Source organism: Dicentrarchus labrax, unplaced genomic scaffold (assembly GCF_905237075.1).
Source record: "Dicentrarchus labrax unplaced genomic scaffold, dlabrax2021, whole genome shotgun sequence".
In the NCBI taxonomy this organism is placed as follows: domain Eukaryota; kingdom Metazoa; phylum Chordata; class Actinopteri; family Moronidae; genus Dicentrarchus; species Dicentrarchus labrax.
In genome coordinates this window covers 5,248,930-5,262,251 of record NW_026136706.1, presented here as the reverse complement: position 1 = coordinate 5,262,251, position 13,322 = coordinate 5,248,930, and the positions used below count along the sequence as shown (strand labels likewise).

The 13,322-nt window shown below is 40.5% G+C and overlaps 1 protein-coding gene across 3 annotated transcripts in view; it reads left to right on the top strand.

Annotated features, from left to right (window-relative positions):
* Positions 1–13,322, top strand: part of LOC127365869 (inactive dipeptidyl peptidase 10-like) — a 191,034-nt gene that overhangs the window by 84,649 nt on the left and 93,063 nt on the right. Inside the window, exon 1 of one of the 3 annotated variants that reach the window (XM_051404410.1) lies at positions 584–1,039. The exons of the other annotated variants lie outside the window; for them this stretch is intronic. Coding sequence (XP_051260370.1) covers positions 983–1,039 — 57 coding nt within the window. The 5' untranslated portion in view covers positions 584–982. Of the gene's footprint in view, positions 1–583; positions 1,040–13,322 lie in introns of those variants that run through there. 3 annotated transcript variants of the gene reach the window in all.

Genomic DNA, 13,322 nt, shown 5'->3' with positions numbered 1-13,322 from the left:
GTCGGGTTCACAGGTGTCATTTCGCTGCTAAGTACTCCAAAGACCGATGCAATTGCATCTCTGCCCTGCACGTATTTAACAACCCACAGCGAGCAGTGCTGACCGCGCCGAATCTCTTTTTATTGACCATTTAAGCTCCTCGCTTAGGGCAAAAGAAAACCGCTGAAAAAAAAAAATAAACACGATTTTCGGCCAGAAAGCAGCCGTGTGTCTGCAGACTGTGGCCGCTGTTTAGTGCATGATAAAGCAAGCAGAGGCGGCGTGGTGTGTGTGTGTGTGCACCTACGCAAGGAAATGAAGATGAATGTGCAGCGGGCTTTCAGCACCGCGGACAGCTCCCCGCACGGCTCCAGGCTCGGGGACTGGGCGTGATGCGGATGTACCGAACTCTCACAGTGTCAATTAAACAGCCTGCAAACACACAAAGAGTTCACACTGCACTCTTATAATGAACAATCCAGCAAACGCAACCGCCACTCTCTAGGGAGACCATCACAAGACCACTCGAACACCCCTCCTCCTCCCCCTCCTCTTCCTTTCTGTGCTATATTCCCCCCCCCCCACCCTCTCCATCCTCCAAAATACCAGCATCCCTGAGAGTAGACAGAGGGGTGGGAGAGTTAACGAGTTATTCCTCACTCAGACGTGCAGGAGAAGTGGCAGGGTGGTAAAATGTGAGAGGACTTCGGCTTTCTCGGTTCGGATAACGAGCGTGTCCAAAACTCTCCTCCCTTTCCCGGGGCTGATGTGAACGCACAGGCTGCGTTGGCTTCTCGTCAGACGCTCGTCCAAGACCTCGCAGATATTCAGTCGTGACGGATCCGTCCCTCCGCTCCCACTCCTGTTTAAGATTCCGCAGTTGACAAGACAGCGCTCTGCCCGCATCCGTCCCCTCTTCTGACTTTTTTTTTCCCCTCTTGGAGAACGGGAATCTGGCCGTTTTTTCTTTCGGATTCAAGTTTAACCACACGGGGAGTTTACAATGACAGCCACCAAGGAGCAGCCGAATCAGAGACCGAATCAAACGCAGCAGGATGAGGTGGGCAATTGGCTTTTCTCTTGACTTCATTTGCAGGTTTCTGCCACTTTATCCATGCACATTACGCTAGAAACTCTGTAGGATGACCTGCTCTGCAAGGTCAGTTCATCCATCAGCACACAGCTTCATTTGATTTGCTCCAGCCTGCTCCGGCCACATACATTGAGTGAAATGTGTAAAAACGCATTAGTTTGCTCGGCTGTTTGGCTTCTGGCTTCTTCTCCTCATCATCAGCATCAGTTTTCTGTACAGGGTGATGAGACTGAAGCGAGGGGCTGATTCAAGTTGGGCTGCACATGCCAATATTGAAATAATCAAGCCGTCGTCAGCTGTGCGTGGAGCTCATTGTCAGCTGTCAAGACTGGGTCACAGAAATCTTGAACGCCGTGGGCACATGCACTGTCAGTGAAGGGGGGGAAGAGGGGAAGACTGCGCAGGGCGCATTGTAATTCAGCCGTTGCCTCCTGTCAGCTGCCCCTCGACACCTTGAAAGAGAACATTCGTGGAAAATCACTTTATAAAAAGGGGGGGGGGGGGACATTGTGTGCGTGTTCCCTCTCTCCCAAATACACTCACTGTGACTTCACAACCGAGCTCTGTCTCCAATCTTAGCACCTTCAAACACTCCCATAAGGCTGTTGTGGTGAAATGTTTTTTAGGCACCTTTACACAGGTGGCGTTGCGCACTGCAATCCTTTTTTTTTTTAAGGGTTTAAGGGGAATGAAATCAGGGTCTTTGCCAGGACTGGCGTGTGCAACTTGACAGCCATGCAGTCGTGTTTGCGCCAAACCTCTGAGCCTCCATCACCATTAATTATTGATTTCTCTTCTCTAAATGTCCTCAGTGTTCCTCCAGGCACATGTAACCTCTACTCATTCAATGTGCTTTTCTATTAGACCAATAACTAATCCTATGAATGATGCAAATTCCATCTGTTTCCACTGTGGACCTTCCTCTGAGAGATTGCCAAATATATTCTGGGTGCTCTTAATTGAATTCAGCCCTGTAGCCCTATTATTCTAAGAAATCAAAACCTCGGCCTCATAATTGAGTTTCTGTGCCTGAAATATTAGAGGGCCTCGTGAGATGTGGTTGAAATGCGATAGCTCACAGCGTTCAATACTCTCTCCTCTATATTTAAAGCTCAGTGGATTCTACTCAGTGGCCTTGAGGCTGTTTAAAAGTCGCGTTGTTGATTTTACGTGTGAGTGGCAGTTCACTGATTTAATTAGTGATGATGACTGTTCTATATGATATGTGAGGAGCTGTTAATGGGGCCTGCTGTTGATGAATGTTTTCATAATTTTAAAAGTTGTTGGATGTTCTTTTTGTGTCTAAATGTATTAAATAATAATCTAATGGTGACACCAAAACAGCTGCTGAATACCAGGAAAACATTGCTTTTTAAATGATTTATGCCTTGTAGGGTTTTGTTACGTTCTTATTTCCAAAATCAAGAATATCTAAGATTTTACAGATCACAAATTCAAATGATTTAGACATTCGTGACAAAAAAGTTAGCTCTACACAGTCTAAAAGCCTCTAAAGCCTTTTTGATAACTCTGTGTTGGATAGTCAGTTGAAGTTATTGCGTAAGATTTGTGCAGCAGGCTGGCGTCACGTTTGCAAGCATTGGGGGTGAGAGTAGTGTCTTAGCAGAGCCAAAGCTATTACTGTCCCAGGCGCTGTCAGCCCACAGTCTGTATACATAGATCTCTGGCAGACTCTTAACAGGGTTACTCTTCATCAAAGTTGCATGACGATGCTGAGGGAATTACAAAAGGGGGGAAACACAGAGGGATCTTTAAATAATAGTTGAAGGAGAAAACTGAGCCCTGAGCTGCATTGGCGTCTGCGTGGTGGAGGACCAGTAATTCTCTTTTTCTTCTCTGTATGCTTTTGCTACAGTAAAGTCCATTGTTGTCGTGTTGAAAGCCTTTTTTGTTTGTGGTTTAGTCAGAGTGGCAAGAAAATGTGACGATCTTGCCAAACAAACACAGCATAAATCCATAACTCTGCAGCTTGAAGATGTCTAGTATTTTTGTCTAGTTATAGGATGGCCAACTTGTTCTGTGTTTTGTACCTGCACCAGTGTTCACAGCCGTCAGAGCTACCAGAACAAAACGTTAAAGGAAAGATTAATTGTTTTTCGAATCTACCTGAATGCAGCACTCACTTGTCATATGGATGTTGAGATAGCCAGCATGGGCTCTTTGAACACACATATGGCATTTGAGTCATTGAGAATTGGAAAAGTTCGCCTGCTTCAACTTGTTATGATGCAGAAGCAAGAAGCCAATGAATACTACCATTACAATAAAATGGCTACCATTCCAATGGTTTGATTTTTAATGAACAGATGCTGCCTTCTTGTATGTTGTGTTTGTGAAAAACTTTGTCTGATAATTAACCCTTACAGTCCCAGGCCGAAGACTGACTCTCAACATCTCTTTGTTACAATATCTTCAGATTTAGTTTAGATTAGTTTATTAGGATCCCCGTTAGCAGCATTGCAACAGATATTCTTCCTGGGATCCACAAAAGCATTACATTGTGACAATGCACCATCACATATCATTACCATAATAATATGGATATATTGCATTTTTCTTTTTCAAGATAATTTTGAAAGTTAAGGAATATTTGATGTTTGCAGTCAAGATTTATGATCGATCATATATGTGTGTGTAGAATTTAAGAGCTGTGTGAAATCTGATAAATTGAGGCTACATCAGCCGCTACTGACCGTGGGTGGTCGATTTGCATTGTGGGTACTGTCTATCTCTGGTTCTGCTGCATCGATTTTGATCCATTTTTTATATGGTCCATTGTGAGTCCGACAGCATTATAGGAGTGTAACGCTTAGTCAGTGGAGAGCTTTTAAATCAAGGGTCAACAACTACAATATGAGTGAATCCTTTACAGAAGGACCATGAGCAATGAATAACACAGCGTTGGCACAAACACATTCAGATGCAAACACACGTTCCTTGGATGGCCATAGCAATATGAAGGACGGAGTTAGACATAAACCAATTTGTTCAGTCTCACTTTAATACTGGGAATGATAGGGTAAATAACTCAAATGTATGTAGTTCATTAGGATTATCCTCACTGGAGGTGCAGTGGTTAGCACTGTGGGCTCACAGCTTGAGCGTTCTGGGTTTTAATTCATCAGATGGAGGATTTCTGTGTTCACATGTTCTCCTGTGCCAAAGACGAGGCAGGTTAGGTGAACTGGAAATTGCCTGTCTGAAAGGTTTTCTGTCTGCTGTGTCTGTGTCAGCCCTGTTATAGACTGGTGATCTGGATTAAATGATTATAGAAAATGGATGGAGGGATTGTCTTATAGTAAACCTATTTATATTAATAAAAAGCCTTAAAAACAGGTGAATGCATATTGCTGGCCCAGACTTAACTAGTTCATCCTGGATGTGAATAAGCAGAACTTTCCTGGTTTTTCTTCATATACTTAAGATACATAACTTCAGCCAGCTAACTCTGAATGGGAGCACTGGAGAACTGGAGCACTCTTGGCAGTGAAAGTATACATTGTGGCCAATCCCTCTTTAGTGTCACTGGAAGAAAAAACCTGAGAACAAACTGACTCATTTGACATTGGCTGGTCTCAAGCTGTGTCACTGCCTCCTGTAACCACAGAGATAATAAAACCTGAGTGAGAGGTTGACCTCTTTGCGTGACCCCGTGGTCAGCCCAGGCTCTGTGCAGTCAGTGGGGTGTATAGACTTACCGCCGGGCCTGTCCCCCTTCGCTTTGTTAATGGAGCTGTTGTTGTCTGTGCTTGGGACAAAAGGCAAACGTTAGGAGAAATGGATGCCTACCTTATTGTGAGTAAGAGGAGCGCTTTCACACGCTGAGATGCTCTGGCCTGGGAAACTGTAATTCACACTAATGGAGCAAACGTCCAGGGCACTGCTGCTGCTGCTGCACAGTGGCCTCAGAGAGAGAGAGGGAGAGAAATAGATGTACAGGGGAAGGAGAGGAAAGAAGAGAAAGATGGTGTTGTAATAAATGAGAGATGTAGAATGAGAGGAAAGTCAAGTAGAGGAGAATTAAAGACAGAAATGCAGAATAGAGAAGGTAAAGAGAGGCGAGGTAGGTGGGCAGGAAAGCATAAGGGTGTAAATGACCAATTGATTTAAAGAGGATAAAGAAGAAGAGAGGATGATGGGGAGGACGAAATGAAGTGAGAAGAAGAGGTGTTTTGTTGCAGGTCAAAATAGGTTTGAGTACACAGAGATGGGAGAGTGAGGCAAAGGACAGGTTTTTGTAGCTTTATCAATACAAAATCATTATTGTACCAAAATCTGCTGACGCTGTGCTTAAACCTGCAGTAACTGAGGTTTTGGTCACTTGGTGGCAGCTGAAACAAGTTGTATCACATTATCTACTTTTACGTTGATACGGTGAACAAATTGGCAAGCTGGTGTCTGGATGAATGTAAATCCAACCTTTCAGTCTTCAGTCTTTGAGGTCTGTTTTAGGTCTCTACCAACTTCTAAGGGAAATATCTGGTTCTTTAGCCACTAAATGTTCCACTCTGGTCTCAGATATTCTCTAACTGTGTCCGTGCTTTGGTGCAGGTAGTGAGAGTGTGTTTTTGTAAAAAGAGCTGCCTGCTGTGGAGGTAAATGATGCTATGGGAGCATTGAGAGTGAACCAATACAGTAAAGTAAAGCCGGAGTACTAAGCTTATACTCACTATAATGCTCCGCAAGGCAGCTGAGTGATAATTCTCTGTCATTTCATCACTCAAGAAAACACTTTTACATTGTTTTCACATTGTCATTTGATACATTGTTACTATGGAAATATAAATTATAGCAGCTTTAGGGTATGTTGAACAGATAATTTATGAGATAATTCATATTGTGCATTACACTGCGACTACACTATAACTTTGATGCTGTTTTATTTATTCATTTGTGTTGTCTTAAGGCCATTTTATATCTTATGTGAAGCATTTTGGAAGTGCTATACAAATTAGCTTGCTTGCCACAGCAACTAAAACTATATGGATAGGGTTAAGCCTTGTGTAGCTCATGAAAAAAGTCTGTCCTTTATGTAGATCAGGCAGGAAGTGGTTCAGGGTGGTGAATATGAGGTTTAGCATATCGGATAGTAGACAGACCTACAATTAACTTTTGCATTTTTATTCATTGTAATCACAATTTTACCATAACTACGTGTTTTGGTTGTCTAACCGTAACAATATATTTACCATAATTCCAATCTCTACCTGACATTACAGAGTCCCCCTAGACAACATACCCACATTAAAAGATGATTGTGTCTGATACTTTTTTTCAATGAAAAAGTTTACCTATACCTAGTGATTTTTTTAATGACATCCTTTCCTTTTCCTACACTGAAAAATCTTTATTTTTTTATTTATGAATATGCCAGTCAGACAAATGTGAAAACAACCAATATATGACAGTTTGTTGTACTGTGAGATTAGAATCTGTGAATGTTAAACGCTGACAACAGTTCAGTATTCAGTTTGCTTTCAAAGAAAGAAAGAAAGAATGAAGAAAGCTTGCTGTAAATACTGTAGCAGGTGATATGAATTCAGGATGTGTCTTTGTATGGATAAGGTCATCTCTTTCTGAGTACTGAGGTAGTTCACAGAGAAGTGCATTTTGAAAATACCACAAAACTGCGTACCCACAATTTAGATATAATATTTGACTGCACACAGGACGTAGGCGTTGCTTTTGTGGTTGGGATTTATATTTGTTGTCACTTCTTTTTTGTACATTTTTATTCTTTTTTCAATCTCAGATTCAGTCCAGTGGTTATAGCTCCTCCAGCCTTGTTGTTATGTATTTCTCAAAGACACCTGGCAGACATTTGTTGCAGCAGGGCAGACTGCAACACTTCCACATTGACTTTTCTGTCCAAAATGTCCCAGCCTGGGTGGTGATTCACACTCGCGACCTTCGTGTCATAAGCTTTCCTCTGTATCCCAAGGCGACTGGTGCCCCGAATTACCCGACGCTGACACATGTTCTATCCTCCAAAGGATTAAAAGGCAATTACAAAGTTTGAGTCATCAGCTCTGACACAGACAGGGGGACAGACTGCAGTCGAACCTGAGATAACAGGAATTAGGAACAGTCAGACCTTGTGTGTGTGTGTGTGTGTGTATGTGTGTGATAACAGAGGACGGCTTGTAATTGCATGTATATGCGTATGGAAAACACATAACTCAGGCACCTTAATCCACACAGATTTTATGTGTTCAGGGGTAACATTATTGTATCTTCTTTTAGGAACCATCTTTGAGATCTTTTATGAAAATGGGCTGTGGGTTCAAAAGTCTGTTCAGGCAACGTTCTGCAGCCAAAGCATCAGCTCTCATTGAGACTTCATGCTTTTGCACTTGCTGCTTGATCGAAATTCTGGGTATGCGGACCATTCTCGCTTCACAGTGAATTACAAATTTGCCTCCTGAACAACAGCAAGAACAAAAGGAACAATTACACCAACAAATGTCCAGAGAGACGTGCACTGTCTGATGCAACTTCTTTCTTTATTGTGTATTCTTTGATACAAAGCACAGACAGACAGTCTAGTTTGGTAAACATGAGCTTTTCTGTGTGTTGTTTACTGTCGTCCATTGAAGTTGAGATTTTTCAAACAGTTGCCTTATGATGCATTTTACAGCCTCCAACGCATCACGTTTCTCTGTGCAGATGGATACTAATGCACATGACTATCAGCTCTTCAACAGCTTGTGAAGATGAGACAAAGACTATGTTTAGATGTATTTTCCAGTGAAGACATTATCTTATTTGAGTTTTAGGAGCATTCTTTGTACATGTATACAGCGCATTCGGAAAATACGTCTTATTTGTTTTTTTTATTTCTGGTCATAGGAAGAAACACCTACTTTTATATTATTAAAGACTTGGTGGGTTTTAGTTATACACAAATATCACAATGCTGACCTTTTGAAGACGGTTGAACAAATGAAAGAGAGAGGCTGTGTTTGCCACCGGCGAAAATTCACTTTTGACTTAAAATGGCTGAAGCGGCTCCAGCCTTTCCACTTTTACCACAGCGGCAACAGGACAGCAGTTTGAAATGGGGGGGACAGGGAGGGAAATTCCTCGTACAGTATGTCATTAACATGTACATTTGTAGGAGCATGTGCAGCTGCATGTAAATGGGACTATTAGTGGAATATCGATGTTCATTAACCATGTAGGAATACTGTCTTTTTAGGGAAAAAAAACTGAATATTTTGTGCATGTAAACATAGTCATTGATGTCAAGCACAGACATACTGTATGATAGTGTCGAGCATTTCTGATCATTTTACGTGTTAATTTCTTGTACTACATGCCATTGGCACAGTTTCTCTTTAACATTGAACTTTAGAGATTATTTTAAGTTTATTCCATACATAATTGTTCTCATTAATATTGACAACATAGCTCCTGCCAGGCCTTTACTCACCACTAGTTCATCAGCTCAGCTCCGATGAAGTGCAAGAGTGTTTCTGGCAAACACAGTTTTCTGCACTTCTAGGACTTATAGTAAGCACTGAGGGCAGGCGGGGATCGATTTGACTCCCCGGGGTAGATAATCAAGGCTCATCTGAAAGGGCAGTGATATTGATGGCACTCTACAGATAGATAGATAGACCACCACGTTTATCGACTCTCTGTACTGTACTGATGTGGCTGGTTGGGGAAAAATTAAACAGTACAGTATGAACAGGGAGCAGTACAGCTGTGACAGGTTTCACATCTGTTGTCTTTGGTCCTACTTTTTTGAGAATTGTTCTTTTTTTACAAGTTGGATCATATGTTTGTAGTTTTCCTATCAGTATTACATTGTACTTACTAGAATAAGTAGATCTGCAAAATGCCACTGGCCACAAGCAGCCCAAGATCAGGTTTTAAAGGTCCAGTGTATAACATTTAGGAGGCTCCATTTCATTAGTGTATAATAACCTGAATATACCTTACAATGAGCTTTTATCTGCAGATGCTGCGGGTTGCCTTCCATGGAGTCTGCCATGTTGAAGTACCATGTTTTTACAGGACAAACCAAACACTGAGATAGGGGTGTGCATGTGCAATTACATCGCTAGATGCTACTAAATCCTACTCACTGGACTTTTAAGCAAACATATTAGTTATTGTAGGTTAGTCAAATGTGTTTGGTATATGATATAAAGGCGAATGGTGAAATCAGTACTCAGTCTTTTGTAAACATCGAATAAATTCTGCAGTGGTCGGAGTTTGACCAACCAGCCTTACTCTACAGTTGTGTGCACGAGTAATAAAGTATTATTACTGGCATTTTATATGCTCACTTTAGCTTTTTCTTCCAAATTAAGTGGTTCAGATAATCTATTGTGGTATCGTTATTGCATTGTTTCTGCCTTATTCCCAGATCACAGAAGTTTCTTTGGTAATCATAACCAACAGAGAAGATTTACAAAGAAATACTAAAATAAAGCCCTTCTGTTTCATCATAAATGAACCATAATTAGTTAGTTACTGTTACGATGATTAAAACTAATCTGTGCTGTTATGACATAAACCGTAGGAACAGGAAGCTTACATTAATCACATAACACTCAAAGATTGATAATCAGTTTGATAATCGGCAGTTGATAACATACTGTTTACAGCTGTTGGTGTTTGTTTTCATCCTAAATGTTGCATCTGTTTTTTTTCTTAACTGTGAAATACAGAAACATTTATTTATTTGCACTAAATCAAAACAATTTTCATCGTCTATATCTATGGCAGCAACTTGGGAAAGTCAAAAATAATGTGCATTTGCCTGCTTCGAATGTAAATTTTAATTTCTCTCCACAAAATAATTTTTCTGGCCCAGCTTCCCTCCTGTCTTGTCTTTCTATACACCGCTGTGTTGCACCAGTGCAGGTTTTTCACTCTTCCAGAACCTCAAATTCTTTGGAGAGAAACTGACCTTCATCTTACTGACCATAATTAGATTCAAAGTGGAAATAATATTATTCAACCTACTGCTTCAAATCAAACCGTTAAACATTGCCTAGCTTACCTTATAGTAACGGCACTAAAGGTTAATCTGTTGATAAAGGACAATCGTATTGCAAAGTTCACATTCTAACAGGCCCTCACACCACCCACCCAAATGCTAAACCTGACTGTAGCCACACAAAACCCATAACTAACCACCTCTAACATACTCTACTAATGAATGAAGAGAATGAAAAATACTAAAAAATTCAAGACACAATATTATCATCAACAGTTTGAAATCTCGATACAATGCAGCAATTTTCTGTGTTCACTAAAAAGCTAAAGCAGTCCTGTGGATCTCGTATTAACCTTGACAGCGAGCTACAGTAAGTCACAAAGCATTTTTTCTTGTCAGCCTTTGTGTTTTCACAGCTCAGTTGCTCAGACAAACAGACTTTTTTGTTGGCTTGTTTTTTTTACGAGTCAAAATGCTGACATTTGTAGACGTTATTCACTCCATTCACTTTCCTGTTAACCAGTTTTATATTAAGGCAATACTCCACTAGTCTTACTGTCAACCAATGTATTGAAGCTAACAAGTATTGTGGGTGTACCTAAAGCCTGATACATCTTTCTTTGTGCCATAGAGCTCTTACTGTTGTTCAAAAACTATTAAAAACACATCAGTGAGCCACACTGTTGCCCTGGGTGACATATTCCTTCATTACTTTGAACACACACACTGCACCAAAAACTCACTATGGAACCACTAGTGTATTAATTAGCAGATGAAAATAGTTCCCAACAAATGCACTACTTCCATGCACCATTAACCCTTTTAAAACCTTATCGTCGTCTTATTGAGGAGGATCTGTTGGCAGAAATGCAATATAATATGTATAGGTATGTTTTCATTAGTGTACAATCACCTGAAAATAAGAATTGTGTGTTTTTGTTACCTTAGAATGAGCTGGTTTTACCCAGAGGGAGCAGGTCCTGTTCTACGGAGGCCGCCATGTTGAACCACCATGTCTCTACAGTTGCCCACAACAGACAAACATAAATCACCTCTAAATGCCACTCCATCCTAAGAGGTCAAAACTCAATAGTAACACTTGGTATAAAAAGCAACTTTATTATGAGATCAATATGTTCGGATTTGTGGAGTTTTGACCTCTTCAGGCTCCTTCTCCATCCACCATGAAAGAATCTATTGCATGTCAGTCCGTCCTGCAGGAGGGATCCCCTCTCTTAGGCTCTTCCTAAGGTTTCCTCCATTTCTTTCCCCGTTAAAAGGGTTTTTCCTTTTCCAAATCAAGGGTATAAGGTGTGGTATGCTGTACAAATTGTAAAGCCCCAGGCAAACTGGGATTTGGGATTTGGGGGTATATAAATAAAATTTGACTTGACATCCTGACGATATGGGCACCAGATGAGAAAGGCAATGAAGAGCAATCTGTATTGCTGTTTACTTTATACGGTCCGTTTTCAGAATCCTTCCCAGGTCAGCTCCACTCAGAGTTCCCTCGTTAACCAGCTTCCTCCTCTCTCCACCTCTCCATCCCCCCTAATTCCCTCTCAACTGGCAATTTTATAGCTCAGTGCCCTCTGAATCCTCCAATGTCACCCTATAGGTATGACAAACACACAGTGCCTCTTTTCAACCACTCACAGAGAGACAATTTCCTGTCTTCACACAGACACATTCAGCTCCATGTCGATGAGCTTCTGTAGCTATTGCTGCTGTTGTGAGGTTATCCTTTCAATTTTTATTTCTCAAGATAAATGAGATTTGTTTTTGAATTGGGAGGAAATGGCTAGAATCTTATCCACAGTCTGGAGAGTAATTTGCCAGGAATGTAGTCAACTGTGTCTAATTGCGTTCAAATCAGAGATTTGACTGCAGGGGAAAGACAAAGGCTTTGACGCCCACCATGTAAATGATATAAAATCACATTTAAATGTGCAAAGAAAATTAAAAGTAAACGATGATTAATGGAATTCATTTGATTGTCCTGTGTCGGATACTGTAGGTGGTTGGAGCTCAGATTTATCTGCTATAATGGTACATAATGCAGATGAAAACATCTCATTAAAACCTCTCACTGCCTTTGTTTGTCTAATAGAATCAGCCATTGCTCCCTTTTTGTGCATCAGTGACTTCAGTGCAGCCAGCATTAGAATAAGAAAACAAGAATTTTAAAATGTCTTTCGGCAAAATTCAAGTAATTTGAAAACTGATTATAAATCTCCAAGCAGATTCTTGTGCCCTATAACAGTATTTATACAGTACTAGATACATTTGTCATACATTTTCTTTCACATACCCACTGCTACTGTAAGTGAAGAAAACAGTTGACGGCATATGAGCTCAGATATACATTCAAAAAATATATTATATGTGTCTGTTTCTCCCTTAGCAACCCAACCTGTCACACACTAATGCATCATCTCTACATGCTAATCTCACAGCTGGGGAAAGAATATGTCAGTCTCCGTTATGTAAAGTGCTACTTGATTTAAGTTGACAGACACTTAAACAACACGTATTAAAGCTTCATTGTGTTTTGAAAAACAACATAAAGCATGAATGGTCCCATCACTTAAACTTAATGTAAATAGCTATAGCTATGTCTCAACATGTTTTAGAAAGTGAAGGTTTAACAAAAGAAATCACGGCTGTTTTCTTTTTGTAAGATAAAATACTAACAGAATCAAATTCTTAACGTTAAATATATGCAGTAGGTGATCACCTCTCATCAGTTTCAGACAGCTATCTAGCACATTCGGTCTCTGCGAGTATAAATGACAGACAGTTTGTCACCAGAGATGTCTGAATCTGCCAGTTAAACTTTAGAGCACATCATATCAAGTCTATCCCCTAAAAAACTTTGAATTGAGTTCTCCAGAATTCAGGGTTAAGCAGCTCTTCCTGTCAGTCTGTGAGGCTGAAGTTACCGTTACCTTAAGCAGCTTTGGTGTCACAGGGAAGTCAGTCCGATAACGGCTATGGAGCTGTTATCATTTCATATATGGCACTTTTAAACATCATTATATTATAATATTATTGAGTAATGTCAAGTACAACGCTAATGTAATATCTAAAATATTGCTTGGTACAATCATATCTTGTGGACCACAAATACAGGCCTTTAATGTCTAGAAAAAAATCACAATGTTGGTCAGAAAAACACAGTTAGATGCTGTCCTCACATTGTTCAGCACTACAATAGCTTCCATATAGGCTACAGTATACAGTAAAAAAGAGGAGTACCTTCACTTTTTGCTGCAG